Source organism: Elephas maximus, chromosome 3 (assembly GCF_024166365.1).
Source record: "Elephas maximus indicus isolate mEleMax1 chromosome 3, mEleMax1 primary haplotype, whole genome shotgun sequence".
Lineage (NCBI taxonomy): Eukaryota > Metazoa > Chordata > Mammalia > Proboscidea > Elephantidae > Elephas > Elephas maximus.
In genome coordinates, this window is record NC_064821.1 from 102,798,892 (window position 1) to 102,826,066 (window position 27,175).

At 36.2% G+C, this 27,175-nt stretch overlaps 1 protein-coding gene across 7 annotated transcripts in view; it reads right to left on the bottom strand.

Annotated features, from left to right (window-relative positions):
- OMA1 (OMA1 zinc metallopeptidase) overlaps nucleotides 1–27,175 on the bottom strand; it is a 102,939-nt gene that overhangs the window by 52,979 nt on the left and 22,785 nt on the right. For 6 of the 7 annotated variants that reach the window (XM_049879385.1, XM_049879387.1, XM_049879386.1 and 3 more), the window contains exons 2-7: nucleotides 21,129–21,647; nucleotides 18,983–19,211; nucleotides 16,466–16,639; nucleotides 16,262–16,369; nucleotides 13,357–13,485; nucleotides 9,170–9,244 (exon numbers count right to left, since the gene is read on the bottom strand). In XM_049879385.1, coding sequence (XP_049735342.1) covers nucleotides 9,170–9,244; nucleotides 13,357–13,485; nucleotides 16,262–16,369; nucleotides 16,466–16,639; nucleotides 18,983–19,211; nucleotides 21,129–21,628 — 1,215 coding nt within the window. In that variant the 5' untranslated portion in view covers nucleotides 21,629–21,647. Of the gene's footprint in view, nucleotides 1–9,169; nucleotides 9,245–13,356; nucleotides 13,486–16,261; nucleotides 16,370–16,465; nucleotides 16,640–18,982; nucleotides 19,212–21,128; nucleotides 21,648–24,644; nucleotides 25,794–27,175 lie in introns of those variants that run through there. The other variant, XM_049879388.1, reaches the window with a different exon arrangement.

A 27,175-nucleotide genomic window follows, 5' to 3' on the forward strand; every position in this document is an offset into this window, starting at 1 on the left:
TGATTCCCAGTATTGTGCAAACTGTCCACCAATTTGTCATCTGATTTGATTTTCCTGTATGTTATAAATCCTATCTCCATGATGTGTCAATATGGGATAAGTGGCAGTTACGTTAATGGGGCAGGACTCACTACGAGACTGGACTGTGTCTTAAACCAAACTCTTTTGAGATATAAAACAGAGAAGTGAGCAGAGAGACAAGGTGACCTCAAACCACCAAGAAACAAGAGCCAGGAGAATAGTGTGTCCTTTGGACCCACAGTCTTTGCGCAGAGAATCTCCTCAACAAGGGCAGATTGATGAAAAGGACCTTCCCCCAGAGCCGACGGAGGGAAAGCCTTCCCCTGGAGCTGGCACCCTGAATTCAGACTTCTAACCTCCTAAACTGTGAAAGAATAAGTTTCTCCTCATTAAAGACATTCATTTACGGTATTTCTGTTATAGCAGCACTAGATGACTAAGACAGGGTCCAAGGCTATAAATCTTCAAGGAAGCAGACTGTCCCATCTTTCTTCCACAGAACACATCATTCTCCCTCAGACTGGCTGTTGGGTTCAAACCACCAACCTTACAGTGAGAAGTCAAGCACTTTTAACAACTGCACCACCAGGGTTCCTTGACAAAATTAGGTTTATTTCAAAAACAAAAAGTTGACTTTACATTACAAGAAGAATCGATGACACGATCCATCTATATGCTGCCTACAAGAGACACACCTTAGACTTAGAGGCACAAACAAACTAAAACTCTAAGGATGGGAAAAAATATATCAAGCAATCAACAATCAAAAAAAGCAGGAGTAGCAATACTAATTTCTGACAAAATAGACTTTAAATTCAAATCTACCACAAAGGATAAGGAAGGACACTATGTATTGATTAAGGGACTATATACTAGGATACAACCATATTAAATTATTTATGCATCCACTGACAGAACTGCAAGATACATAAAACAAACTCTAACAGCATTGAAAAGTGAGATAGGCGGTGCCACAATTATAGTAGGAGACTTCAACACACCACTTTCAGTGATGGGCAGAACATCCAGAAAGAAGCTCAATAAAGACACAGAAGATCTAAACGCCACAATCAACCAACCTGACCTCATAGACATATACAGAACACTCCACCCAACAGCAGCCAAGTATACTTTCTTTTCCAATGCACATGGAACATTCTCCAGAATAGACCACATATTAGGTCACGAAGCAAGCCTTAGCAGAATCCAAAACATCAAAATATTACAAAGCATCTTCTCTGACAATAAGGCCATAAAAGTAGAAATCAATAACAGAAAAACCAGGGAAAAGAAACCAAACACTTAGAAACTGAACAATACCCTGCTCAAAAATGACTGGGTTATAGAAGACATCAAGGATGGAATAAAGAAATTCATAGAATCCAAAGAGAATGAATACACTTCCTATAAGAACCTTTGGGACACAGCAAAAGCAGTGCTCACAGGTCAATTTATATCAATAAATGCATACATACAAAAAGAAGAAAGAGCCAAAAGCTAAGAATTATCCCTACAACTTGAACAACTAGAAAGGGAGAAACAAACTCTCAGGCACAAGAAGAAAGCAAATAATAAAAATTGGAGCAGAATTAAATGAAATAGGAAGCAGAAAAACAATTGAAAGAGTTAATACGAAAAGCTGGTTCTTTGAAAAAACTAACAAAATTGATAAACCATTGACCAAACTGACAAAACAAAAACAGGAGAGGAAGCAATAACCCAAATAAGAAATGAAATGGGCAATATTACAACAGACCCAACTGAAATAAAAAGAATCATATCAGATTATTACAAAAAACTGTACTCTAGAAGAAATGGATGAATTTCTAGAAACACTCTACCTACCTAAACTAACAAAAACAAGTAGAACAACTAAATAAACCCATAACAAAAGAAGAGATTGAAAACGTAATTGAAAAACTGCCAACAAAGAAAAAATCCCTGCAGAGTTCTACCAAACCTTCAGAGAAGAGTTAACACCACTACTACTAAAGGTATTTCAGAGCATGGAAAAGGACAGAATACTCCAAACTCAGTCTATGAAGCCAGCATATCCCTGATACTAAAACCAGGAAAAGACACTACAAAAAAAGAAAACGACAGACCTATATCCCTCACGAACCTAGATGCAAAAATGCTCAACAAAATTCTAGCCAATAGAATACAACAACATATCAAAAAAATAACTCACCAGGACCATGTGGGATTCATTCCAGGTATGCAGGGATGGTTCAACATTAGAAAAACAATTAATGTAATCCATTACATAAATAAAACAAAAGACAAGAACCACATGATCTTATCAGTTGATGCAGAAAAGACATTTGACAAAGTTCAACACCCATTCATGACAAAAAGTCTCAGCAAAAATAGGAATAGAAGGAAAATTCCTCAACATAATAAAGGACATTCATACAAAGCCAACAGCCAATATCATCCTAAATGGACAGAGTCTGAAAGCACTCCCCTTGACATCGGGAACCAGACAAGGATGCCTTTATCACTGCTCTTACCGAACACTGTACTGGAGGTCCTAGATAGAGCAATTGGGCTAGGTAAAGAAATAAAGGGCATCCAGATCGGTAAGGAAGAAATATCTCTATTTGCAGATCTCATACACAGAAAACCCTAAAGAATCCTCAAGAAAACTACTGAAACTAATGGAAGACTTTAGCAGAGTGTCAGCATAGAAGATAAACATACAAAAATCAGTTAGATTCCTCTACACCAACAAAAAGAACATTGAAGAGGAAATCACCAAATCAATACCATTTACAATAGTCCCCAAGAAGATAAAATATTAGGGATAAATCTTACCAGAGACGTAAAAGACTTATACACAGAAAACTACAAGACACTACTGCAAGAAACCAAAAGAGACTTACATAAGTGGAAAAACATACCTTGCTCATGGATAGGAAGACTTAACATTCTAAAAATGTCTATTCCACAAAAGCCATCTGTAGATACGACACAATTCCGATTCAAATTCCAACAACATTTTTTAATGAGATGGTGAAACATCGCCAACTTCATATGGAAGGGAAAGACATCCAGATAAGTAAACCATTACTGAAAAAGAACAACAAAGTGGGAGGCCTCACTCTACCTGATTTTAGAACTCATTATACTCCCACAGTAGTCAAAACAGCCTGGTACTGGTACAACAACAGATACATAGAGCAATGGAACAGAATTGAAAATCCAGACATAAATCCATCCACATATGAGCAGCTGATATTTGACAAAGGCCCAAAGTCAGTTAAATGGGGAAAAGACAGTCACTTTAACAAATGGTGCTGGCATAACTAGATATCCATCTGCAAAAAAATGAAACAAGACCCATACCTCATACCATGCACAAAAATGAACTCAAAATGGACCAAAGACCTAAATATAAAATTTAAAATGTAAAGACCATGGAAGAAAAAACAGGACAACGCTAGGAGCCCTAATACATGGCATAAACAGTATACAAAACATTATTAACAATGCAGAAGAGAAAGTAGATAACTGGGAGCTCCTAAAAATCAAACACCTATGCTCATCCAAAGACTTCACCAAAAGAGTAAAAAGATTACCTACAGACTGGGAAAAAGTTTTTAGCTATGACATTTCTGATCAGCATCTGATCTCTAAAATCTACATGATACTGCAAAACCTCAACGACAAAAAGACAGATAACCCAATTAAAAAAATGGGCACGGGATATGAACAGACACTTCACTAAAGAAGACATTCAGGTAGCTAACACATACACGAGGAAATGCTTACAATGATTAGCCATTAAAAAAACAAAAAACCAAACCCAGTGCCGTCGAGTCGATTCCAACTCATAGTAGAAATGCAAATCAAAACTACAATGAGATTCCATCTCACCCCAACAAGGCTAGCACTGGTCCAAAAAACACAAAATAATAAATGTTGGAGAAGTTATGGAGAGACTGGAACACTTATACACCGGTGGTCGGAATGTAAAATGGTACAACCACTTTGGAAAACGATGTGGTGCTTCCTTAAAAAGCTACAAATAGAATGACCATACAATCCAGCAATCCCACTCCTTGGAATATATCCTAGAGAAATAAGAGCCTTTACATGAACAGATATATGCACACCTATGTTCACTGCAGCACTGTTTACAACAGCAGGAAGTTGGAAGCAACCAAGGTGCCCATCAATGAATGAATGGATAAATAATGGTATATTCATACAATGGAATAGTACACATCAATAAAGAACAATGATGAATCTATGAAACATTTCATAACATGGAGGAATCTGGAAGGCATTATGCTGAGTGAAATTAGTCAGTTGCAAAAGGACAAGTATGTATGAGACCACTATCATAAGAGCTTGAAAAATAGTTTAAACAGAGAAGAAAATATTCTTTGATGGTTACGAGAGTGGGGAGGGAGGGAGGGAGGGAGGGAAAAGTGTTTTCACTAATTAAATAGTAGATAAGAACTATTTTAGGTGAAGGGAAAGACAACACACAATACAGGAGAGGTCAGCACAACTGGACTAAACTAAAAGCAAAGAAGTTTCCTGAATAAACTGAACGCTTCAAAGGCCAGCGTAGCAGGGCCAGGGGTTTGGGGACCACGGTTTCAGGGGACATCTAAGTCAACTGCCACAACAAAATTTATTAAGAAAACATTCTGCATCCCACTTTGGAGAGTGGCATCTGGGGTCTTAAATGCTAGCAAGTGGCCATCTAAGACACATCAATGGGTCTCAACCCACCTAGAGCAAAGGCAAATGAAGAACACCAAAGACAGAAGGTAATTATGAGCCCAAGAGACAGAAAAGGCCACATAAACCAGAGACTACATCATCCTGAGACCAGAAGAACTAGATGGTGCCCAGCTACAACTGATGACTGCCCTGACAGGGAACACAACAGAGAACCCCTGAGGAAGCAGAACAGCAGTGGGATGCAGACCTCAAATTACTGTAAAAAAGACTAGGCTTAATGGTCTGACTGAGACTAGAAGGACCCCGGAGGTCATGGTCCCCAGACCTTCTGTTTGCCCAAGACACGAACCATTCCCAAAGGCAACTCTTCAGACGGGAACTAGACTGGACAATGGGATAGAAAATGATACTGGTGAAGAGTAAGCGTCTTGAATCAAGTAGACACTTGACACTATGTGGGCAGCTCCTGTCTGGAGAAGAGAGTAGAGGGCAGAGCAGGTCAGAAACTGGCCAAATGGACATGAAAACAGAGTGGAGGGAAGCAGTGTGCTGTCTTATTAGAGGGAGAGCAACTAGGAGTATGTATCAAGGTGTATAAGTTTTTGTATGAGAGATTGACTTGGTTTGTAGGCTTTCACTTAAAACACAACAACAACAAAAAGAATCATTATAATTCACCACATTACAGATTAAAGGAGAAAAATCATAAAACCATCTCAATAACTGAAGAAAATGTATTTGATAAAACTTAATAATTGTGATTTTTAAAAATCTCTTAGGATATTACAAATGGAAGGGAAAATCTTCCACCTGATAAAAAGTATGTATAAAAAAACCTATAACACAATACATAGGTGTTAACTTTGATGAAGTGTAAGATAGTACACAATTCTGGGGAAGCCAGCACAACTTGTCAAGGTAAGGACATGGAAGCTCCACAGATACACGCAAACTCCCTGTGGGACTGAATCACTGGGCTGAGGGCTGTGGGGACCATGGTCTCGGGGAACTTCTAGTTCAACTGGCATAACGTAGTTTATGAAGAAAATATTCTACGTTCTACTTTGGTGACTAGCATTTGGGGTCTTGAAAGCCTGTGAGCAGCCATCTAAGATACTCCACTGATCTCACCCCTTCAGGAGCAAGGGAGAATGAAGAAAACTAAAGATACAAAGGAAAGATCGGTTCAAAGGACTAATGGACCACATCTACGATGGCCTCTGCCAGACTGAGTCCAGTACAACTAGGTGGTGCCCAGCTACCATCACTGACTGCTCCGACAGGAATCACAATAGAGGATCCTGGATACAGATGGAGAAAAACATAGAACAAAGCTCTAACTTAGAATAAAAGACCAGACTTACTGGCCTGACAGAGATGGAGAAACCCCAAGAGAATGGCCCCTGGACACCCTTTTAGCTCAGTAATGAAGTCATTCCTGAGGTTTATCCCTCATCCAAAGATTAGACAGGCTCATAAAACAGAGACTAAAGGGTCACACCAGCCCACAGGCAAGGACAATAAGGCAGGAGAGAACAGGAAAGCTGGTCATAGGGAACCCAAGATCAAGAAGGGAAAGTGTTGACATGTCGTGGGGTTGTTAACCAATGTCATAAAACAGTATGTGTACTGTTTACTGAGAAGCTAGTTTATTCTGTAAACCTCATCTAAAGTATAAGAAATAAAAAAGCCTATAACATAAATCATAATTAATGGCGAAACATTAAATTGCTATCCCCTAAGATAAGGAAAAACACGAAGAAGCCCACCATTAATGTGGTACTGAAGTTTCTGGCCATTGCAATAAGGCAAAAAAATATATACAGTAAAACCTGCGGAAGCTAGAACCTGTGTAAGGTAGAAACCTGTCAGAGAATGAAAATTCAAGTATTTTCCACTAAACAGACAGCAACGAAAAAGTTCAAAAGCAAAAAACTGTGAGACCTGGGAAAACAAGGCAGTCCCATCGAGTTCCAGCTCTCACAGTTTCACTTGTATATATAAGGACTGGAAAGGAAGAAATAAAGCTGTCATTATGCACAGATAATATGACTGTGTATATATACAAAATCTTAAACCATCTACATAGAAACTATTAGAATTAAGTGAAATTAGGAAGGTTGCTGAATACAAGGTAAATTATAAAAATCAATTGTATTTCTAACAAATTTATTTTTAAAATGATACTCTATATAACACCAAAAAAAAAAAAAACCCAACACTTAGCAGTAAATCCAACAAAAGATGTATAAGTTCTACACATAAAATACTTCAAAATATTATTGATAGAAGATAAAGAACATCTAAATAAATGGACAAATTTATCAAGTTCATGAATTCAAAGACTCAAGAGTGTAGACACTAGTCAACTGTTCCCAGATTGATACATAAATTCAGTGCACTCACAATCACAATCACAACCCCATGCCTGTTTTTCCATATATATGTAAACTGACAGACTGACTCTAAAATTTATACGGACATGCAAAGAACCAAGAACAGCCAAGCCAATCTTGTAGATCGACAACATCAGAAGACAGAAACTATCATATATTGAGACTTATTACAAAGGTATAGTGATTCAGACAATGTGGTATTGGCTAAAAGATAAGACAGTCCAAAAGAACAGAATGAACAGACCCCCACATGGACCTTTATGACAAGCGACATTGAAGCATAGTGAGGAAGAGATGACTCCCTTCAAAAAACGGTGCTTAGTCAAAGATAATACATATAGGAAAAAAATTATTTTGAATATGATAAATTAAAAAGTAGTACAATGAATATTCTCAATAATATAATATAAATAATAATTTACTGACACAGGAAAAAGAATTCTTAACCAGAAGACATAAACCAAACATCATAAAGAAGCATTCTGGTAATTTGTAACATATCAAAATTAGGAAATTCTTCATCATGGCCCATTATTTGGGAACTCTTACTCTATTTTTTTTTTTTTTTTTTTCCATCATGGCCCATTATTTGGGAACTCTTACTCTATACAGTGATAATTCACTTAATCCTATTTACATAGCATTCAAAAAACTGCTTTTGCTTTTGTGAATGAGTACTATTTCAATTAATGAAATTAAATTAATAGAACTTATGAAAGGTTCAAAAAATAATGATTTTTAATAATTTTTAATTACTGAGAGCTCAATAAAGAATCAAATAAAACAAAGATTTTGAATTTAACATTTAAAATAGCACTGTTTATATTCACATTTGAAAATGCAGTTTTATTTCTAACATTAAATCCTACTAACAATACTCACTTACCATTGGTGGTTAAAAACAGCAGCCAGTCATGAAGTACCCTGTCAAGTCAGCATAAACAAAGCCAGCTAAAATAAGAGTAATGGCCAAGAGCTGCTCTCTGAGGCTAATAATAAGCCATCTGCTGCAGAAAAAATAAACTGAAAAATATACAGTAATAACCCTGTTCTTCCATACACAGTAAAAATTCTGTTCTACCATTTATTTTTCCACCACTAGTCTGTCAGTTTATCATATGTTGGTGGCATGTGTCTTGCTCTGATGCTGGAAGCTCTGCCACCTGTATTTCAAATACCAACAGAGTTGCCCACAGTGGACAGGTTTCAGCACAGCCTCTAGACTGAGAAAGATGAGGAAGAAAGGTCTAGCAACTGACTTCCAAAAATTAACCAAGGAAAATCCTATGGATCACAAGAGAAAATTGTCCGATATAGTGCTGGAAGATGAGATCCCTAGGTTGGAAGGCACTTAAAATATACAGTGGCTGCAACAGTGGACTCAAGCATACCAACAATTGTAAAGATGGCGCTGGACCAGGTAACATTTTGCTATGTTGTACATGGGGTTGCCATGAGTTGGGGCTGACTCAACAGCCACTAACAACTGTAACAACCACCATTTAAACAGTAAAAACTCAGTTTGTTCAGCCAATTTTCTCCAACTGGGGAAAAACAGCTACACATACATCATTTTATTTACTCAAAAAGCCTCCTTAGATCAAAGAAACAGGGGACAGGAGTGAAATAAAGATAGCATTAGCTTTCCAGAGAGCACACGTTAAAAAAAGGAAAGGGGATTAAATATCTATATTTTTAAAATCCAATTTATGTATTTCATGTCTGTAATTTAAAAAATTATATACGTAAAAAATTATTTCCAGTAAAAGATTAAGACTTTTTAATATAAGCTGAGAATTACTACAATTGTATGTACTTCTGTCTACAGCACAATCCGACCTCATATGTAGAAGGGAGTTAAATGCGTATCTTTAGTCATGCATTCTTTCAAGATTCATATCTTTAAACTTCTACAGACTAATGAAAATTGTACAAAGGGTCAACACAGTCCAACTCTCATTCTCTGCCCATGTCAAACACCAAGACAACAGAAACGTATCTTTAACTTACTATGTAGAGGACAATGTGTATTCTAAACTATTAAAGCACTTTACCTTTGCAGCAAGTAGTAGTCCAATTTTGTCAGCCTCAGCCTCCAGTGTTCTACTGTATGGTCTAGCAAACATAAACTAAGAAGAAAAAGGAGAGAAAAGCTCCATTAAGGCAGTTTATTTCATCAGAAAAGGGGTAACAAAATGAGATTTGTTTTTACTAATTTCATGGATATCTAGGATAAAGTTTTTATATTCTCTATTGTTAACATTTAAAGAACTCCATGGTATAAAACGAAGTACAGCCTTTATTTCCTCCATCAGAGATTAATACTTTAAAAAGATGGAAAAAACATGCCCACAAACTTTTGGACAATCTGTAGTATCATAAACAGTTTATTTCCATTTTCCCAATTATAATCTCCACCTACTACGTAGAGGTCTTCCTAACAAATTTTATTGATGCAGACTTTTAATACAGCCAACGAACATTTTGATCTTTTAAAAGATAATTGAAAATTAGAGGTATGTAATAACACTACTAGAGGATTCATTTTAGTTAAAAAATTAACCATACACCAGAATGTTATTTCTTTGATAAATTATCTTAATTTCCTCTTTTTTTCCTACTAACTATTGACTAGTTAGGAAAATGAGATTTTCTTCTGATTTCAATGAAAAAATTACAAACATATATTCTAACTTTAATTTTTCTAATAAGTTCTATTTATGTGAATGCTTTCCAGTTAAACTCTAATTTTCAATAAGTACTAATACTTTGTAGTACATGGATCAATAGGCAGGATCTCTGACAGAAGAGTTATTAATTGGGGTGGCAATTTTTCAAAGGTAGCTACATGTCACCGATAGCTAGAAATAATATAATCAATCTGAACCGCAATATACGAGCATTAGATATTACCTTCTTCCTTCTTAATCACATCTGGTTTAGATTAATGAAGTATACTATAAAGTGTGTGCGCTCCCCATGGGCAGTGTGCAGGTGTCCTATTAAGTCTTCTGATAATATTCTGACTTAAAAACAGGCTTTAGAAGAAGAGAAACTTGACCATAGTCTGTTGGGATAACTCAGTCAACTGGCGTAACACAGTTCATAAAGATAACATTCCACATCCTAGTTTGATAAGCAGTGTCTGGGGTTTTAAAAGCTTGGTCTCTACTCATCTGGAGCAAGAGAATGAAGGAAACCAAAGACTCAAAGAAGAAACAGTCCATACGAACCACGGCCTCTTCTATCCTGAAACCAGAAGTAGATAGTACCTGGCTACCACTACCAACAATTCCAACCAGGGATACAATACAAGGTCCAGGGTAGAATGCAAAAAAATATAGAACAAAATTAAAATAGAACAAAATTTAAATCCTAAAAGAGGCCAGACTTACTGCACCAATAGACTAGAGGAACCCCCAAGACTATCGTCCGAAGACACTTTGAACAGGGATCTGAAGCCACTCCCAGGGGTCACCTTTCAGCCAAATAATAGACTGTCTTACAAAATAAACAATATCACCCATGAGTAATGCGCTCCCTTCAACAATCAACTATATGAGACCAAAAGTCAACATTTACCCAAAAGCAAAGATGAGAAGGCAAGTGGGGGCAGGGATGCTAGATTAATGGAAACAGAACAAGCTGAATGGAAATAATGAGAGTACGGACACATTGTGAAAATTATAACTAATGTCACTGGACAATTTATATAAAAATTGTTAAATGGGAATCTAATTTCCTGTGTAAACTTTGACCTAAAATACGATCTAAAATGTTAAAGAAAAAAAAAAAGAGAAACTTAGGTTTGAGTCCAAACACTGACACTTTTTAACTATTAACCTTGAGCTAACTGCTTAAACCCTCTAAGCCCCATTAGCCTCATACATAAAATGGGACTAATAACAGTATCAACCTTCTAGGTTTGCAGAGAGGATTAAATGAGCAAATAATAGTAATAACTCATATGACTTAATTTGTGCGAGGTACCGTACTGTGCTAAATGCTTTAAATCAGTGGCTCTCAACCGGGTGTACTTTTGTCTTCCACAGAACTTCTGGAAATATTTGGAGACATTTTTGATTGTCACAACTGGGGGAGGGAGGGCTACTGGTATCTAGTGGGTAGAAGCCAGGGATACTACTAAACACTCTACAAGAAAATGATATCCCCTCCAAGCAAAGAATATCCAGTCTAAAATACCAAAAAGTGCTAAGGTTGAGAACCCATAAGCCTGCTTTAAATGTATCATTTAATACTTACAAGACTTTGAGTTAGCCAGTGTTTTTATCCCAATTTTACAGATGAAGAAAACAAGGCCTATAGAGGTGAAGTAAACTGCCCAAGTTTTGCAAAATTTTGGTCTAATAGAGCCTAAACTCAAACACAGGTCCATCTGATCAGGACTGTATTCTTAACGTCTGTATGTAATAAACCTATGGTGTTTATCCCAGTATTTGGCACATGGTAAGCACTCGATAAATATTACCTACTAAACGTTAGCTATTACTAGTAGCTCTCAAAACCTTACCAGTTGGAGCTCTATGAGGGCTACTACACTATACCCAAATCTTTAAGATTACAAAAATGACAACCTGCAATGGTGAAGTAAGGGTCCCTAGCTGTTGTACTCTCTTCCTTCCTCTGACAAATGACTGTAAGCAATTCTCTTCTCTATTGTCTTCACAGTTAGCATTCCCTTCCGCCATCCAATTACAGTGAGCAAGGCTTTCTAGACAGAAAAACAGCTCCTTGTCACCAAAATTATGGGGGGGGCGGAGAGAGGGGGGAAGGCTTGATTTCTGCGAAGAGTTCCAACGTGTAATTCCTACTTTACTTTCAGTATTATTAAATTGAATAATTATACCAAAGTAGCAGGGTTCATCAAGTATTTCGAGAATGAAAAAGAACTACAAGTTATCTTTCTCATAACCAAATCTGATTCTATTACAGAAAAAGCAATCTATTTATAGGTAGGGAAAAGACTATGTTAAGCCCTTTGACTGCTCAGTGGGTCCGTGGCAGAAAAAAAATTCAAAACATGAAATCCTATAACCTATGCAGGAGCCTTGGTGGTAAAGTGGTTAAACGCTCCGCTGCTAACCAAAAGGTTGGTGGTTCAAACCCACCAGCTGCTCCAAACCCACCAGCTGCTCTGAGGTGGAAAGACAAGGCAGCCTGCTTCCATAAAGATTACAGCCTTGGAAACCCTATGGGGCAGTTTTACTCTGTTCTATAGGGTCGCTATGAGTCAGAACAGACTCTACAGCACTGGGTTTTGGTTATAATGTAAGCAATAATCATTCTTTCTTTTTCCTTTTAAGAACCTTTACTTCAACATAAATGAAGCCAAACTGAATAAAAGACAGTTATCCGATTTCAAAAGCAATTTGTCTGAAAGAATTTTGCACACTAGATTTAAACAGCACCCAGATGGCACTCTGATGGGTGCTCCACAAATCATTAAATAAACAAATAACAGATTGTTCCTAAATAACCAAACCTCCCAGGACAAGAAGAAATATTTGAAGAAAAGTACAAAATAAAATAATTACTCATGGTTAACAAAGCAACTATCAAGACGACAATACTTACATTCAGTAGTACAGTGTTTTGAGCAAACTGAGAGACTCAATAGATTGTAGGGGATGATTATCATTACACATTTGCACTATAAACAAAAGCTAACAAAAACCTGGTAAGATGGCCCTCTCAATATTTTCCACGCACTGTTTAACTGGGAGTAAGAAAGAGGGAAGAGTGTTACAGCAGCTTCAGCCAGCCATGTACCCACAAAAGTTTACAGGTTATAATGGTTCCCTGTCAAAATAAAAATACTTACTATAAGTATTTCAGGGAAGGAGGGCTCATTCAGTTAGTACACCACAGTCACTATAAGAAACAGAAGTGGAAAGTAGGACGGTAAAATGACAGAAGGAAAGGAAGGATTGGTGACTGGGTTTTCTCTCTGAAAGACTGATAACTATACACACACACACACACACACAAATTATAAAAAGCTGCAAGCCCTTCTAACACATCTATATCTACTATTTGAGAGATGTAGTATTTTGTAACTTGAATGTTGATATATAAGAATATCTCCTAAAAATGAGAAAACATAAGACACTAAAATTAGTGCCAGTATTTCATGATAAAATGTGAAAACATCTCTGGTTATTTGTTGTTTCAGAGTAACATTAAAACATCTTTACCACTCAAGTTATTATCTTCAACTTACCTCCTGCAATTTAGACTGCATCCACTGGCCCAAAACTGCCAAACTATCCCGAGGACAAATGGCCCAAATCATTGTAAGAAAAATCAGACCTAGGAAATCCAATAAATGAACAAAGCTAGCCTTTTCTGCCTGAGAAGAGTAAAAATAATGAAAATTAAATTTAATGAATGTAGACAGTTTATGCTTACACTTTTTAGTTCATCAAGTGTAATCACAATAAACAATTACATGCATTTCGCTGACCTTGACCAACTAAGATTGCAAGCTCTCTTTTTTCCTGTATGTTTTATCCTTTCATGGTCTATCTTCCCTTGCTTACATGCTTATATATACACACATTCATTTAACTAACATTAATGAGCCACTTAGTATGAGTCAAATACAACAGGTTCATTAACCTACAGTTTCTTATATTAACAAACATAACAATCTTGTGAAATAAGTACAATTATCCCTATTTTAGAGATAATGAAACTGAGATGGATAGAAGTTAAGAGAGTCACCCAAGTTCACACAGCTATTAGTAAAAGGCCCAGGAATCAAATTCAAGCAGTTTGTTTCTAATATAGTTGTTATATCTTCATTAAAATAAAATAAACATGCTTATTATACTCATGTTTATTTATTATTTATTTTTATTATTATACTCATACTTTTGGATAAAAACTAAACACTACCCAACATATAAAGTAGTTAAAACATCGAACAACTTCCAGATTCCATGTACCCCTCCATTCAGAGAAAGAATGGAATTTTATTTTAAATAAATGTCTTTTGATCATTAAAAAAAAAAAAAATTTTTTTTTTTTTTTATTGATTTTGATCTTAGTGACCCAATAAATGGAGTATGATCCATTTTATGCAAGTCCGCGTTTTACAAGTCTGGTGTTTCACACCAGAGAACCAGGACCTATGAATTTTTGTATTCACTTATAGCAGTAACCAAAAAACTTTTATTTAAAATAATCATTTTGAGTAGTAATATATAAGTTTAATTCATTGATTTGTTGTTTATCATTAAAGTTAATTAATAAACAATGTAATGCTGATACTGATATATAGCAGCTATTACATGAATGTATGAAATATGGCTGAATTTTAAAAAAATCTAGACCACTTTTAACAACATAATCTGCTCACAAAACATATTTTGCTATATAAGAACTGCATGTCATGAAAAACAATTATGGTATTATTTTAGCTTGAAAGACTGAAGCTAAAACAATGAAATCATTATAGAAGAGCAAACCCTTGTTAGTATCTGTTAGAGAATATAATTGCTATTACACAGTTTTAGAAATTAGAAATAAACACTCAAAAAAATCTGTATGTGTGGAAAAGATAAAGAAAATTACATAAAAGACAAAGTGATTAAATAAAAATTGAGACTCCAACAAGAGAAAATATTATGTTGATAATGTCTAACACCTCTGCCAAAGAAATATTAATACTATCTTCTATTTTTTAGACTGTTATTTTCTTTTTATATCTCATTTGGTTATTGATCTTATACTGACGAGATGAGAACAATAAGCTGAATATGAGGTACAGAATTAAATGCCAGAAAAACAAATGTATGGAATAATAACACTTTATATGCTGATATTAATTGACTTTGCAGTTATGAAGCCATTATTTGAAATTAGAGTACATATAATGACATTATCTTAACTGCTTAGAAGATCTGTTCTTGTATAAGTTTAAGAAAAATATATTTTAAATTTTCTTGAAACTCAAGAAATGAAGGGGATAATAACTATTTGTGCTTGGGAAAAACACAACTTTGGCCCACCTCATCTTATTAATACTCTAAGGAACAGGTAGAATTTGAGATGACTTTTAGGAGGGATTATTAACACCATCACTTCCATTTAAAGTTAATATTATTTGCATTTCCAATTTAGTATCTTGCAATCTCTTCATTATTTACCGTCATGTTTTCAGTTAAAGAAATAAACTTCTCCCTAATTATGTGGATGTAAGAGCCAGTCGTATTTTTAATGAACAATAATAATCTAGTCAGAAATTTAATTATAAGAATGCGATATTACTATTTAAGTGAGCAAATTAGTTTTCTTGCTAAACAAATACATGTTGCTTTCCTGGACCCCTACCAAGTCAAACAGACGTGTATTCACAGGGGCATAAACCAACCTGTATTCCATGACCTATAAGAAAAGCGCTGCCAACAATCAGGTAAACGTGGTAAAAGAAACGCAGGACTCGTATACAGAAGAGCTGGGTTGAGGTCCCAATTCTGCCACTATGTCACATTGGTCATGTTACTTAAAGCCTTTTTAAACATCATTTTCCTCACATATAAAATAGGGATAAGAAATACATACCTCATGAGGTCGGGATTAAAATTATGAATGTGAGTGTACATATTACAAAGCTCAGCAAACTGTAAAATGGCACGATATCATTATTATTACTCTGCATTAATTATATATGGCAAGTCATTCTAGACATTCTTAAAGAAGCTCCAACCTATCCTTTGAGAATGAATAAAAAGGCAGGAAAACTGATTTACTATTTAAATAGTAATATCACCTCCTTACAATTAATTTTCTGACTAGATTACAAGTATGTTATTAATTATGGAAAGTTTAAAATCTAATTTGAAATAATTAGAGGTTGAGAATAATTACTTTTTAAGCAAGAGACAGGTGATAAAAATGGTATTTAAGGGAAACACATTATTCAGTATCAAGCACTAAAACTCATAAAAATTCCCAAAATTGGCCAAGGACATTATTTTAGGTAACAGGATAATGCAATTCCTAAAAACTAAATTTCCATCATTTAAAAGAAAAAAAGAAAACTGAAAAGACTCAGTTCTTCAAAAGATTTAACTTGCTAACTTCAAACATTATTTCAATAACTGAACATTTTAGGTACTCACAGCATGCTCAAGTACTGCATGAGCTATTTCATGGCCCAGAAGGAAGGAAAGTTGATGAGTATCAGTTACACTATTTAGAAGCCCAGTGAAAACAAACACTTGTCCATTCTGCACCATAAAGAAAACAACGTAAGCAATTAGAACACCATAAAAAACAAAGATATTAAATTTAACACTAAAATTAGTTTGAGAACATTTACTTACTGGAAGCACAAATGCATCTGTACCTGGCTTATCAACCACATGAATAACCCAGTTGATCTCAGAGATCCCCGGGATATCTCCATTGCATTCAATCAGATGACAAAACACTTCTTTAACAGTCAGGTATCTTATGTCCTTCTCAGTTAGCATATTATTTTTAAATTCTTCCATACACTGAAAGGGTAAAAAGAAAAGAGTTCTTTATTTTAAAAGCATTATAGCTCTATGAAATTGTTTACTTTGCTTCATGGAGAGTTATACAGCTACTTAGTACTGAACATTTTAATTAATTAACTAAACACTTTAATTTCTCAAATTTGAATTATTCACACAAGGACAATGTGGTTTCTCATAAATGGAATAAATTCAAATAACTAAGATTATCCAAACAGACTGGTTGAAATAAAAATTTAATTCATCTTTTCCATTAGCCTATAAACAAATAAAATACTTTAATATTCTTTCTACTTTATTACATACTTTATAAAACAAAACAACACTGTCTAGAGAACATAGAAGATTCCACATAAGTAAAATAAGAAAATTATTTTCATAACCTGATGAATAGAAAAACACCCTACACTTAAGAAGATTAACTTTTAGAAAAGATGTTTCATTAATTTTAAAGTGTTTTATTCATACAGATTGAAATCACTGACATTTCAGAACTAATGAGGTATTATTTTTTCTACTTGATGCTGATCAAGACTAGCCACCGTATGTTGTTGTTAGGTACTGCTGAGTTGGTTTTGCTCACAGTGGCTCTACGTACAACAGCCACCATAAGAAGACATTTTTTCTCAAGAAAGAGAGGTCTTTTCTAGTATACTGAGAAAATTAAAGATGTTCTGGAAAGGTTACTTTAATTTTCATAAACTATATTTCTTCCACATACAAATCAACAAGTTTGTAACCTTCTTCCTTGAAATGTATTAAAAATACGTGATTTTGTAGAGCATGGATTTGAAATAGTCTTTGTATCAATTAACATTTTTAAAAGCAGTCACCAATATAAAACTACCTGAAACAAAAAATTATTATTAACCCTTCTGAAGCATGTAAGATAAGGTTACATATAATTATGGTACTTTATAATATCCCCATAAGAACATGTATTTAACTTTTCATATTAAGCAGGTTTTATACACTTGTAGGTTAAAAAATAAAAATATATATATATACATTTATGTGTGTGTATACACACATACACAATTTAAACTCCTTATAAGATAAATGAATTTAACATTAGGCCTATCTCAACCTTTCCAAAATACTTTCCTCGAACTTGCCTTTGACTAGGCAATACTCTAAGAAACACTTCCAGTCTTTTTACAGACTCCACTGGGACGGACTGGTCTTATCTTCATTAAAAACAATCTTTTTAGTGAAAAACCATCATAATTTCTTTAATGTTAACTTTCCATTTGGAATGAAAAGATGTATCTAATGGTGCCAAAGCTGTCAAATGAGACTATGAGATGTCATTCAACAAATATTAACTGAACACATTTTATATGTGCTTGCACTGGAGACAGGATGATGACCTCTGTTCTCAAGAACTCCCTTAGTGGTACAAAATGTTTAACTATCCGTGGAGTTAAGGCTTTTGAACTCTAATTTTATTTTATCTTCAAAAAGCATAAAAAATTGCCAAAATTGATGCCGGGCAAAAAAATACCTTATTTGGCAATATTACTTTCAAGGCATAAAAATTCAAACTACTGATCTATTTATTCAACAAATATATAATAAGCACCCACTAGGTGCACTGTGGAATGCCTCAGTGGTGCAAATGGTCAAAGCACTCAGCTGCTAACCGAAAGGTTAGAGGTCTGAGTCCACCCAGAGGTACCTCTGAAGAAAGGCCTGGTGATCTGCTTCTGAAAAATCAGCCACTGAAAACCCTACGGAGCACAGTTTCTACTGTGGCACACACAGGGTCGCCAAAAGTTGAGATCGACTTGATGGCAACTGGTGTTTTACATGTGCACTGCGCTAGTACTTCAGAGAAAATGATCAATCAGACAAGGTTCCTGCCCCCATGGAGCTTAGTCTAACAAGGCAGACAGACCAGCAAATGATAAGTATACAAATAATTATTATGTTACCCTCATGATAAGTACCTTGAGGGAAAAATATAGAATGCAAGGGAAAATATAACAAAGAGTTCTAACTCGTCTAGCCAAGCACTGGGTGCCATCGCAGATGAGCTGATTCACAGTTAAATCTGTATGAAGGAGAGCCTAATGCTGCAGCCCAAACTAGGCAGATAATCAAGGAAGACTTTCCTGAGAAAGTGATATTTAAACTAACATATGAAAAGCAGGAGTCAGCTGGGTGAAAGGAAGGGAAAGCAATGTAGGCAGTGGGAATACTGTGTGTGAAAGGTCCAAAGCCTACTGGAAAAAAAAAATGCTGAAGGCTAAAATAAAAAAGCAGTGCATCTTTCACATTTAAGAAACTTTCCTGTGTTGAATCTATTATTCAGTAATCTAACTAAAAACAATTCTTACTTACTGCTTCATATTCCAGTTCTGATAAATATCTGAAATGTTCTTTCCCCAATAGACGCAGCTTGCTCCTTCCTGTGATTGGACTCACTTCCAGGTGAGTAAAATAAAACATTACGAATAGCAATCCAAAAGTACTCAAACCAAGGAATAACTTCCACTTATTCCTCCTCACACTTTCTTTAAATAGTTCCTTCTTGTTAGGAGGAAGTGCCTGCCACCATTTCCTTATGCCCCTAGAGCAAAAAGAAAATTCCAAGTTCTGTTAATAGCATCAACACATATTACCAAACTGAAATGCTTACGTTAGAATTTTGTCATCAAATACCTTGAATTTTTGTATCTATCTGCAGAAATGGCATTTTCAATTTATAAAATTCTTAGCTAAACAATGAAAAACTAATCAACCACATAGAGCTACAGGTAAAAATTCTAAACACTTATTTGAATTTTCTTCAACTATCTTAAAAGTAAACACTATGTGAAGAGCTACTTTATGATGACTGCAATTACTTCTAGTTAACATTTATTGACTGTTTACTTGCAAAGTACTTTTCTAATTGCTATACGCATGTCCTCTCATTTAATCCTCATGATAACCCTACTATAAATGAGGAAAATGAGACACAGAGAAGTTGGGCAAATTTATCCGAGGTCACACAGGTACTAAGGGAACAATCAATTGAAGGCCAATTCATTCCAGACTTTGAGCACTTAACCACTACTTGCTTAGAAGGGATGAACTGCCCACATAAACATCTGAGGGGGTTTTCAATAAACCTATACCTTTAGTGACTAGTCTTCCCACTGTTCAACAGACTGCTAGCACAATGTGCCAATGCTTCAACAAGATACGAGGGAAACCACCTCAGCACTGATTTAGAAATAAATATTGCTCACTAGCAGAAGCTCCACCATCTTCTCTAGAACACGAAAAAGGAGAGGTGGTAAGAACATGAGCACTATAAATAAGGAAATGGAGGATTTTAGCTTCTTAAAATATATTAATTTTGTTAGGTGACACATCTGAAATGTCTTTAGGGAATGTTTCAACCTAGAACAATATGAACTAAGATATGAAATGTACTTACTTCCTTTTTTAAATTTTTATATGATTTATTATTATTTATTTAAAATGTATATAAACCACATTCTAAAAAGAAATTGTAGGTAACTGACAATATTAACAACAAAAAAAGAGTAAAAATAAGTAAATAATTAAATGGGATGAAGGAGCCCTGATGGTACAGCAGTTTAGCGCTCAGCTGTTAAAGGTAGGGTGATTCGAACTCACCAAACATTCCATGTGAGAAAGAACCCATTAGAAATCAGAAAGAGCTATTGTACCAAGAAACTAGGATGAGTTAATTACTTAAATTGGAAATAATGTAGCTGTATATTTTCTAGGTGCCAAAGCCAAATCATAAACAAGAACACTGTAAATTACAAAGGAGAAGTTCCTGATTTTTGCTAAAAAGTAAATTGGACTGGCTAGTATGGAAGTTAAGAAGGGTCCTGATAGTCATCAAACACAAAAAAGCTGTATGAGAAGACAATAATTAGCATTCCTCAAGGATCAAATAAGACAACACAGGATTAACTGTAGAGGAGCAGGGAGCTAAGTTAAATATAAAGTACTATTTAGCTGTAAAAATACTAGTTTTATAAAGGACTACCAAGAGAAAATAACAAAGATTTGTTGGAAATAGAACTGAAAAAAATAGTATTAATGGTTTAAGGGCTAGCTTGGTTAGGAGTGACCCTCTTCTTAAATGAGCACCGTAATATCCTCCATTTTGTGATTTGCTGCCTCAAATTTCAAACTAAAAAGGACTGCTTGTAAGTAACGTTCTCCTACATGAGTTACAACCAACATTTCTGATTCTTCTTATAGTCATAAACATAATATCAATTTTTCTTCTATAAACTATACATAAGAATAAATTTTTAAAGATCACATTTCTACACTATAAAGAATATGCAGTAAATTCTCAAGATTATTAAATCATATGTAACAAAATTGGGTAGAATCTACTGTTTAGAAACTTAATTTTGAGCGAAATGTTGCGGGGGGGAACTAACAAGTCTTCTTTCAAAGTACAGCTTTACAAATAGCTTTTCATAAAAAGTTTCTTTTTTTAAATGTACCTTACCTGCCTACAATGATCGCAAATAGTTTCTGCACAGGCTTAAGAATGATCAACAAGAGAGGGACTGGAGCAGCTTGAAAACATGGCGAAGTGTGGAAACTTCTGATCTCTCTCGTGGGAAAACAGTTTAGAGGGTGCAATACTGAAAAGGCCGGAAGTACTGCAACTTCATTTAGCAGTACCCGTCTTGGGGAAGAGTTATTCCAAGCAGGACATTTGCAGGTAATCCTCCAACTGTCCATACTTCTGGTACTCTTGAGGAATCCTGTTCTTTTGTTATTAAAAGTCCTACAGAAATGAAAGTTTCCAGGCAGAAAAGTAAAACTATCACACTGATTTACTCTCAGCCCCTGATACTTATTTACTATATAGTTCATTTGTACTCGATGACAGCCCGGTGAGCTCACACTTAATGTGTTACATTTTCTCCAATTGGCCAGTGAACTAAGTCTAAAGAAAACATAATTTCTCGTAGCAGACTGCAGTCCACAGATGAACGCCATCTTTCTTTTGCTTGGTTATCTGTAATGCAAAAAAAAAAAAACTATAAATATCTGTGGAAAATATTTATTTACCAAACTTGGAAAACAACTTATAAAATGGTATGTCAGCTGTTCTTCCTTTAACACATCTCAGACTAAATTACCTTATATTCCTCCTCATCTCCCATAAGCAATGCTTTTCAGCAATACAAACCAAAGGGCAGTATATATAACCATTACCTCTACTCTACAATGGAAAATTTTGAAACTTCACAGTTTTTTATTTTTAGTTGGGAGCAGTCTTTTTATTTTAACAGCTAAATTATCTGAGAAATAAGAAAGGGATTACATAAAAACAACAGTAAAATTTTATCCATTGGCAGTAACTGGGGAAACAGGTATATAATGAAATGATAAAATCTATCTTATGAAATATATTTTCTTAAATACAAATTTATTCCTTTCAAATATAAACCTGGGACTTCTGACTAAGCTCAAGATGGAGTAACAAGAGAGGAGGGGCCAAGATGGCAGAGTAGCCAGATGCTCCCTGTGGTCCCTCTTATGACACAGACCTGAAAAAACAGGTGAATCGATTATATATAACAATCTAGGAGCCCTGAACATCAAAGGCAAAGATGAGGAATTGGATTGAGTGGCAGGGGGAGGGAGGGTCAATTCAGAAGCAGCACGGAGTTGAAAGACCTGACCCAGCGGGAATTGGCACCTTGCAGGCTGGATCGGCTGCCATGCACCGTGAGGCAAGCAGTGGTGCTTGGGACACGTTTTCACATGAAGAGATACTGAGTGGAGGAGAGTCTGCTCAACCCTCCAGAATCAGCAAGAAGCAGCACTCAATCGCCAAAAGGCAAGTACATACATCTAATCTACTGTGAGGTTCAAAAAACACCCCCTTTGGTAAGAAACTCTCACCCGTGTAACCGCCTCTCCCTACTCTGCACCGGGTCCTGGGCCAGCTTCACCTCACTAGGAGCAAGGAAGAATGAAGAAAACCAAAGACACAGGGAAAGATTAGTCCACAGGATTAATGGACCGTAACTACCATAGCCTCTACCAGACTGAGTTCAGCACAACTGGATGGTGCCTGGCTACCATCAATGACTGCTCTGACAGGGATCACAATAGACGGTCCTGGACAGAGCTGGAGAAAAATGTAGAACAAAATTCTAACTCACAAATAAAGACCACGCTTACTGGCCTGACAGAAACTGGAGAAACCCGCAGAGTGTGGCCCCCAGACACCCTTTTAGCTCAGTAACGAAGTCACTCCTGAGGTTCACCCTTCAGCCAAAGATTAGACAGACCCATAAAACAAAATGAGATTAAAGGGGCACACCAGCCCAGGAGTAAGGATTAGAAGGCAGGAGGAGATAGGAAATCTGGTAATAGGGAACCCAAGGTCAAGAAGGAAAAGTGCTGACATGTCATGGGGTTGGTAACCAATGTCACAAAACAATACGTATACTAAGTGTTTAATGAGGAGCTAGTTTGTCCCGTAAACCTTCATCTAAAGTACAATAAAAAAGAGAGGGAAAAAAAAACCTAACGGCATTCTTTAACCAGATGGAAACACTAATCATTAACTTTATATGGAAAGGAAAGAGGTCCCAGATAAGTAGCGCATTATTGAAGAAAAAGAATAAAGTAGGAGGACACGCACTACCAAGGCACAGAACCTACTATACAGCTACAGTATACTCAAAACAGCCCAGTGCTGGTACAACCACGGACACACTGACCAATGAAACAGAATGGAGAAACCAGATATATGTACAGATGTTATCCAATCATTGACAGTGCTGTACTACAGGACACATTTTGAAATGTTCTTTTTGGAGACAAATGGTATGCCATTTCAACTTGTCATTCCCGGAATAGTAGACCATATCATTGTCTGATTTAAATGGCCAATACCAGCCCATTTCAGCTCACTGGTATTGTTAGGTGCTGTCACTCATAGGGACCCTAGGGATAAAAGGAAGAAACACTGCCCAGTCCTGCGCCATCCTCACAATCATTGTTATGCTTGAGCCCATCGTTGCAGCCACCATGTCAGTCCATCTCGTTGAGGGTCTTCCTCTTTTTTGCTGATCCTCTACCAAGCATCACGTTCTTCTCCAAAGACTGATCCTGATCCCTCCTGATAACGTGACCAAAGTATGTGAGGCGTAGTCTTGCCATCCTTGCTTCTAAGGAACATTCTGGTTATACTTCTTCCACGACAGATTTGTTTGTTCTTTTGGCAGTCCAAGGTATATTCAATATTCTTCGCCAACACCACAATTCAAAGGCATCAATTTTTCTTCGGTCTTCCTTATTCATTGTCCAGCTTTCGCATGCATATGAGGCAACTGAAAACACCATGCCTTGGGTCAGGCACACCTTAGTCCTCAAGGTGACATCTTTGCTTTTCAACACTTTAAAGAGGTCCGCTGCAGATCTGCCCAGTGCAATGCGTCTTTTGATTTCTTGACTGCTGCTTCCATGGGTGTTGACTGTGGATTCAAATAAAATGAAATCCTTGACAACCTTAACCTTTTCTCTGTTCATCAAGACGTTGCTTATTGGTCCAGTTGTGAGGATTTTTGTTTTATGTTGAGGTGTAATCCATACTGAAGGCTGTGGTCTTTGATCTTCATCAGTAATTACTTTAAGTCCTCTTCACTTTCAGCAAGCAAGGCTGTGTCAACTGCATATCACAGGTTGCTAATGAGTCTTCCTCCAATCCTGATGCTCTGTTCTTCTTCATATAGTCCAGCTTCTCAAATTATTTACTCAGCATACAGATTAAATAGGTATGATGAAAGGATAAAACCCTGAGGGACACCTTTCCTGAGTTTAAACAATGTACTATCCCCTTGTTCTGCTGGAACGACTGCTTCTTGATCTATGTACAGGTTCCTCATGAGCATAATTATTCTGAATTCCCATTCTTCTCAGTGTAATCCATAATTTGTTATGATTCACACAGTTGAATTCCTCTGCATAGTCAATAAAACACAGGAAAACAACTTACTGATATTCTCTGCTTTCAGCCAAGATTAATCTGACATCAGCAATGATATCCCTGGTTCCACATCCTCTTCCAAATCTGGCTTGAATTTGACAGTTCCCTGTTGATGTACTGCTGCAGCTGGTTTTGAATGATCTTCAACAATATTTTACTTGCGTGTGGTATTTATGATATTCTTCGATAATTTCTGCATTCGGTTAGATCACCCTTCTTTGGAATAGGCATATATATGGGTCTCTTCCAGTTGGTTGTCCAGGTAGCTGCTTCCAAATTTCTTGGCATAGATGAGTGAACACTTCCAGCGCTGCATCTGTTTGTTGAAACATCTCAGTTGGTATTCCGTCAATTCCAGGAGCCTTGTTTTTTGGCCAACGCCTTCAGTGCAACTTGGACCTCTTCTTTCAGCACTATCGGTTCCTGATCATATGCTACCTCCTGAAATATCTAAACATTGACCAGTTCTTTTTGGTACAGTGACTCTGTGCATTCCTTCAATCTTCTTTTGATGCTTCCTGCCTCGCTCAATATTTTGTCCACAGAATCCTTCAATATTCCAACTCGAGGCTTGAATTTTTTCTTTTAGTTTTTTCAGCTTAAGAAATGCCGAGCATGTTTTTCCCCTTTGGTTTTCTACATCCAGGTCTTTGTATATGTCATTATAATAGTTTACTCTGTCTTCTCAAGCCACCCTTTGAAATCTTCTGTTCAGCTCTTTTACTTCAACATTTCTTCCTTTTGCTTTAGCTACTCTATATTCAAGACCAAGTTTCAGAGTCTCTTCCAACATCCATTTTGGTCTTTTCATTCTTTCCTGTCTTTTTAATGACCTCTTGCTTTCTTCAGGTATGATATGTCCTTGATGTCATTCCACAACTCATCTGCTCTTTGGTTATCAGTGCTCAACTCGTCAAATCTATTCTCGAGTTGGTCTCTAAATTCAGGTGGGAAACACTCAAGGTCATACTTTGGCTCTCATGGACCTGTTCTAATTTTCTTCAGTTTCAACTTGAACTTGCATGTGAGTAGTTGATGGTCTGTTCTGCAGTCGGGCCTTGGCCTTGTTCTGACTGATGATATTAAGGTTTCCCATATCCTCTTTCCACAGATGTAGTTGATTTGATTCCTGTGTATTCCATCTGGCAAGGTCCATGTGTACAGCTGTCATTTATGCTGGTGAAAAAAGGTATTTATAATGAATAAGTCATTGGTCTCGAAAAATTCTATCACACAATCTCCTGGCATCTTTTCCACCACCAAGGCCATATTCAAGCTGTCATTCTTGACACAGTAAACCATATGACTATCCGATTCAAAATGGCCAATATCAGTCCAGTTCAGCTCATTAATGCCTAGGATATTGATGTTAATGTACTCCATTTCATTTTTAATGATTTCCAATTTTCCTAGATTCATACTTCGTACATTCCACGTTCCAATTATTAATACATTTTTCAGCTATTTCTTCTCATTCTGAGTCGTGCCACATTAGCAAATGAAGGTCCCAAAAGCTTGATTCTATCCAAGTCATTAAGGTCAACTCTACCTTGAGGAAGCAGCTCTTAAGCAGTCGTCTTTTGACTGTCTTCCAACCTATGGGGCTCATCTTCTGGCACTACATCAGACAATGTTCCGCTGCTATTCACAAGTTTTTCACTGGCTAATTCTTTTCAGGAGTAGGCCACCGGGTTCTTCTTCCTACTCTGTCTTAGTCTGGAAGCTCAGCTGAGACCTGTCCGCCATGGGTGACCCTGCTGATGTTTGAATACTAGTGGCATAGCTTCCAGTACACAGCAACACACAAGCCACCACACTACAACAAACTGACAGATGTGTGGTGGCAACAAGACATACATACATAAATAGGCATCCAGATTAAAACGAACTAAAACTGTATTTATTCCTAGATAGCATAAAAATGTATACGGGAGACAGGATGGAATCTACAAAAAAGTTACTAGAATTAATAATTGACTTTAGCAGGGTGGCAGGATAAAAGATCATATACAACAACAATTGTGTTTCTACATACAAACAAGTTATATAAACAAACAAAAAGCGTATATACTCTGTAATTCCAGCTCTATAAAACTGGTTCCATTAATAATCAGAATGTGGAATGTTGGAAGTATGAATCGAGGAAAATTCAAAGTTGTCAAAATGAAATGGAACACTTGAAAATCAACACCCTACGCAACAGCGAGCTGAAATGGACTGGTATTGGCCATCCTGAATCAGACCAACACATGGTCTACTATGCCAGGAATGACAAATTGAACAGGAATAACTTGGCATTCACTGATAAAATGAACATTTGAAGATGTATTCTGAAGTACAGCGCTGTCAGGGATAGGATAACATCCCTAGGCCAGTTAATATGGGTATTATTGAAATTTATGCACCAACCACTAATGCCAGAGATGAAGAAATTCAAGATATTTACCAACTTTTGCAGTCTGAAATTGATCAAACATGCAATCAAGATGTACGATAATTACTGGTGATTGGAATGTGAAAGTTGGAAACAGAAGTATCAG